Source organism: Alosa pseudoharengus, unplaced genomic scaffold (genome assembly GCF_046254945.1).
Source record: "Alosa pseudoharengus isolate Yale_2024_CS ecotype anadromous, Long Island Sound unplaced genomic scaffold, YU_APseudo_1.1 YU_APseudo_1.1_scf_14, whole genome shotgun sequence".
Lineage (NCBI taxonomy): Eukaryota > Metazoa > Chordata > Actinopteri > Clupeiformes > Clupeidae > Alosa > Alosa pseudoharengus.
In genome coordinates, this window is record NW_027468609.1 from 13,060,283 (window position 1) to 13,066,218 (window position 5,936).

General features: G+C 42.5%; 1 protein-coding gene across 1 annotated transcript; it reads left to right on the top strand.

Annotated features, from left to right (window-relative positions):
- Window positions 1–1,278: 1,278 nt before the first annotated feature.
- nrarpa (NOTCH regulated ankyrin repeat protein a) lies at window positions 1,279–5,697 on the top strand. The gene is made up of 2 exons (XM_076283899.1): window positions 1,279–1,401; window positions 1,539–5,697. Exon 2 carries the CDS (start codon window positions 2,046–2,048, stop codon window positions 2,382–2,384), a length of 339 nt encoding a protein of 112 aa, XP_076140014.1. The 5' UTR covers window positions 1,279–1,401; window positions 1,539–2,045; the 3' UTR covers window positions 2,385–5,697.
- Window positions 5,698–5,936: the final 239 nt, after the last annotated feature.

The window sequence follows — 5,936 nt, forward strand, 5'->3', positions numbered from 1 at the left end:
AGAACAGCACGCTTGGTAGCGGCCGTCCGGTTCCCACGGTTAAGCAGCGCTGCGCGCTGGAACAAACGCGCACCTTTTCTCATTGCACAGGAAGTCTGTCAGGCTTTTGTTATTTAAAGTTACATACCACTGCATTGAAACAACTGGAATTGCAGATTTACGCCTGATAAAAGTATAGTCTTGTCTTCGTTTATACATTATTAATATACACATGTTCATACGATTAGACGTTGTGTGGGATGTGCTTTTGTTGTGGGTAATATCGACTATACAACTGTTGAGACATGTCTGAAGGAATCGACTTTTGCCGTTGCTTTAAACGTTTGGAAAATGTTGCCTGTAAAATAGGTTGTTGTTGCAAGTGTGTGGGGCTCGATTTCTATTGTCTTGGAACCTGCACTCCACAGATTTTCCCACGTAGCGCAGGGAAGTGAAACGAACAAGCAAGGTTGCGGTTGAGCTTTGATCATACAACAAGATCTATTGGTGTTGTATAGGTCAGTAATACTGTGTTGAGTTTGTACGATGTATTGAAAAATATATAACATGTTCCCGAAGATTATGTTCCTCCAGGAATGCCTTTTTCAGCATTTCACAGAATCATCGTTTCAAGTTTTTGACCCATCATTTTAAAAAGTTACCCAACAATTCCATGTGATTTTTTTGCAAGAACAAATCATTTATTTGCCGAAGTTAAAAGAGGGCCACAAAGTATTTAGCACATTGTAGCGAATCCCGTCTGCCTTTGATATTGGGTGATTAGGCCATTATTTCCCGAATTAACATAACCAATGAGTGAAAATGAAGACTGTCGTTTTCACACAATTAATTCCACCGCATTCTGACAAAGGCTGATTCGGTAGCGAGAGAACTACAGTAGGAAACCTAAAGGATTTAAAGGACAACCCCTGTAGGGAAAAATCAACCGACGAGTAAGCGAGCATAGGAATTCCTCACCCAGGCATAATTAGCCCGAGCATTAAATGCATTATAATATTGAACATTAGCAGTCCTTAAAGTTCGCCCTGCACCAAAACAAGAGCAACTGTCTTTCCGTTCGATGAGATGAAAACATTTTACAGCTTTAATGCTTGTTTTATTTTGTGGGACATTTGGCCAACAAATCCACGCCTCTCCCTCGCTACAGTTTCAGGTTTGGACCAGCCCCAAGCAAGCAGTGAAGCCTATCAGCTCGCTTGTTTTCTGCGAATCTCCGCCCATTTGACACTGGTTGGTTCTGTAGATCCTGATTGTTATGCAAATAAAGTCCGTCTAAAATATCCCCCCGGCGCGCCATTCTGGCTAGAGACGCACTGGGACCGGGACTGCATCGAGGACGCGCAACTAGTGGTTTAGCGGGAGGATTCACAGTACGTCGCATCGAGCCGTCCAGCGTCACAGGCAAGTACATGGGACATGTTATTTTAAAAAAGCTCCACTGTAATGATGTTGACTTCATGGTATGGATACTGGTGAGGCCACGACGCCGTTTTCAGTGCACTAAAGTGGATGTTGCCTTGTCTTGTCTTCTCTCATAGTCACCCAAGCCAGACAGACCGCGGTGACTCCAGGGGGATCCGGGAAGGGACTTACGAGGCGCCGGCCAGAGGCTCAACCGTGATAAAAAGACTTTGCCAAAATCCAACAGCCAGTCGTCGGACGCCCTGTGGAGATACCGCCGGTGATATACCTCCACTCTCGAATTAGGTGAATAGCGAAGAGCTGTTCCCGACTCTGCCATAACCTGGTGCTGCTATTACGACAGAGAGCCAAACGGGAGACTACACCTTGACAGTCCTGGATAATTAACTCAAGCGTTTGTAGGAATTAGTATACTTTTTTTCTCAGTCATTGACTACATTTTACACACCAAGTGTGTCGTTAAACCTCTGTCCTTTTTGGGATATAAACTTGTTTTAAGTATAGATTTTTCCCGTTGCAAGTCCAAGTGCTTTAACTGGTGTCTATCCAGTTCTGTGTGATTATAACAGAGACTTGTGAGGCAGTTGTGACAGTGAACGTCGGGAGCCACTTGTGTTTGAACCATGAGCCAGGCGGATGTATCGACCTGTTCCGCACCACAGAGAGTTTTCCAGGAGGCGGTGAAGAAGGGCAACACGAAGGAGCTTCACTCGCTGCTGCAGAACATGACTAACTGCGAGTTCAACGTCAACTCCTTCGGACCGGAGGGGCAGACCGCACTGCATCAGTCAGTCATTGACGGAAACTTGGAACTCGTAAAGTTGCTGGTGAAATTCGGAGCCGACATCCGATTGGCAAACAGGGAAGGCTGGAGCGCGTTACACATCGCTGCGTTTGGAGGACACCAGGACATCGTCCTCTACCTCATCACCAAGGCCAAGTACTCCTCTGGCGCACGGTGAGAAACGCCTGACGCCAGGTAAAGCACGCAAAGACAGGCCTCTGTAAAACCTGCGTTTCATCTTTTCCAATGCCAAATTGTATAGAGAAAAAAGACGGCAACTTCCCTTTTACCAACAAACCAAACAAGGGATGGGGTCTCTCTCTCTCTTTCTCCTGAGGACAACACGACGTGATTCTAATCTGACTGAGTATACATGCATCTTGAAAAATAGAAACGCGTTTTGTGTGTCTGTGTGCTTGCAGAACGCGTTGGTACTAAAGCTTTGTTTTTCTTGAATGTGTAAAATGATCAGATTAGGCCGTGTGGCGAGCTGTAGGAGGCAGGGAGGGTGTGTGAAACGCGTTTATTCCGAGGGTTTTGGGGTGAGCTGTTGACCTGCGCCGGTGGTGTGACCATAATAACCTAAATTATTCTAATCAAGATGGCACTTGATGCTGTGGACGCATGCTGGAATATCTGAAAGGGAAGAAGAGTTGAACACGGGAATGAAGGCCATCTTCTATTTGGCTAAACACTGTTTTTATTTTTCTAAACTACATGCTTTTTTTGGTTTGGTTTGTTTCTTTTTATCAATTAGCCTAACGATTGGCATGTTTTAAATGCGGCATTATGATATCCAATGCTTTTTTTTTTTTAAATGTAATCGGAGTAACAACAATTGACTAAGTGTTGTTAAGTACTGTACACAATAGCTTTATTTTGTTCCTTTTTTAAAAACTAGTGAGATGCGGCCTGCCTCCATAGCAGATGGCGTCTCCCAGCTTGCAGGCCTGAATGGCCAGTGTCAAGGGTCGATGTGTTACTAAACCGCTGCTTGCGCTTTGCATCAAAACGTCAGGAAAGTCGCATTTGGAATACACTTTATAATCTACTTTCAGTATTTGTATTAACACCCTGGTTATCACTGTGAAGACAGGCTGGGTTATTTATGAAGGTACATTGAGATGATTAAATTATGTTGTGGATATCAGCTCTATAGCTTACGTTTAAACATATTTAGGGTGACTTAAGCTGCTTCGGATTTTAGAGTGTAAACTGTCCCGCGTGGAAATCCCATGCCCATAAACCCCAAATTCCCACCCGCCCTGCGTCAGACATCACTGTCCCGGGAAAATGGCTCTAATCCTCTACTGTCTGTTTGGTTTTCTCTACCAGCTACCTCGACTTTCAAAGTATTCAAGACTATTCAGCTTACTCCCATGTAGTCGTTTTTAGCAACAGCATAAATTTCACACGAAAGAGAGAAGTCAGGTGAATGGCAGTCTCTCCGTAACCTCACCCAGTGGCCATCAGTGAAGCTCGCTTAATTAAATTTAGGCTTCAATGTTTCTCTCACTTTAAACAGAATCCTTAAATACACCCGGGACAAGTCATTTTCAGCAACCAAGTTTAGACCTATTGGTTAAGCTACACACGGAGGATACTCTTCCTCAGCAAGGCATGATTGACACATTGTAAATGTCTTATTTCAGCCGAATGCTTATCTTGTCTTTCCATTTTTTGTTGCGTTTTATTTAGTTACAAAAAGTGGAATGTATTGCATGACTTTAATGCAGGGAGTTTTCGTTGCACAAAATCTGGAGCCTTTTATGCCCCCTAGTGCCTGGTCGGGTAACTTCAGGAGCTGAGGCTTACGAATAGTTACTACTGAGCAGGACTATTAACATAAAATATTATTATTGTTTTATTATGATGACTATTACTTCTGTCATATGACTTGCAGGAAAAAAAAATCTACACATATTCTTAAAAACGGCCTGCTGCATTTTGAAAGTCATGGCACCCTGATGTTTGTTTCAATGCTGCTTATATGTTTTTGATTTATATTTTTTGTTCTTATTTGTGACTCAATGGCCAACGAGTGAAAGACAAAATATCAGAATCACAGTCATTATATGAAAAGCCCAGTGTATGCAGTTAGTGTCTGTGTGTGTGTGTGTGTGTGTGTGTTTCTGTGTGTTATATGTGTGTGCATGTGTACATCTGTGTGTGTGTTTTATGAATGTGTGTGTGTGTGTGTGTGTGTGTGTGTGTGCATGCTTACATCTGTGTGTGTGTGTGTGCATGCGTACATCTGAGTGTGTGTGTGTGTGTGCCTTGCATGCATACCACTTTCTTTTGGTGGTGCTGGAAATTAGTGTCCAGCCCTTTGTTTGGCCTTCAAACTTTGTGATTCTGAATCATGTCCAGTGGAAGGGTGGTGTGTGTGTGTGTGTGTGTGTGTGTGTGTGTGCCGCTGTGTGGCAGCCATCAGGCGTTTCCCCAGTACCTGGAGTAACAACAGCACCTAGCTGACTGCTGACCGTGGGCCAGACCCAGGACACACCCTGACCAGGTCCGTTCCAAAGTCAGTGGCCTTCTGGGTAGCGACTCTTGTTTTGTTTTTGTGAATTGGTCGACACACCAGATTTGAGCATCTTGACTGGTGTAAAGCAGAGAGAGAGAGAGAGAAAAAAAGAAATATGCATCGCTTGTCTTAAACTTGATCTTTTTATTCTTCTTTTTTGTTTGTTTGTTTGTTTTTTAAATATTGCACTGAGGACTGTTCGTAATTGGTTGACTTCATGTCAACATTTTAATTTTTTTCTGAATAGAAAAAAAGGAACACAACAAAATACTATTGTATAAAATGCTCCAGGTTATATTGTCTTTTTTGTGTGTTGCTTTGTAAAACATCATGTTTGCAAAGAGGTGTGTATCTGTGAGCGGGTGTATGTGTATAAATATATATATATATCTATGTATATATATATATGAAGATATATATAAACGCTGAAAAATGTTTCGGAGCACTTTCTTGTTTGAAGTGATCCGCTCCTGTCATTTTGAAAGGGGGAATGATACATTTGATGGTAAGATCATTGTAACAAAAACATTTTAAAAATAATTGCATGATGCATAGTCGTTTCTCTCACCATGTTGTCATAACATTTATGACAACAAGAGTCAGACGACTAGTTAGGTGTATAAGGATTCAGAGTTGAGTGCTGATATTTTCTCTTTCTTTTTTCTTCCTGTCTTCTTTTCTCTCCTTTCTTTTTTTTTTGTTTGTTTTGGACCAAGTTTTCTGGTTGTTGTTTGCGTTCCTTGGGGCCAAACAAGCAAAAAAGTTTGAGTTGCATGAGTGATGCGAATGTTCCATCGTGTTTGATTTGGCTTTCTCTTGTTTTTGTGTTTTTTTTTGTTTTGTTTGTGTGTGTTTTTTTTGAACGTTTGTAACACTGTGATGTTTTATGTGTGGTGAGAACATGAGTGCTGTAATATTTTTTGTACGTTTGTGTACAAGCCAGTAAAGAAATCATTAAACCCTGCACCACTGTCTCCCTGCAAATGTTTCTCAACCCCTCCACCCCCTCCCCCACAGACTGTCCCGCAATGAAGAATGAATTGCTTAGGCCCACCTCTTTCCCTCCCTCCCTCTCTCTCCCTCCCTCCCTCCCTCTCTCTCTCTCTCTCTCATTCCCCATTCTGTTCTTCCTTTTGTCATTCATTTGGCCCTGTCCTTTCACCGGCTGGATAAAAGAACGCAGTGGATTGTGGGTAGTTTTGT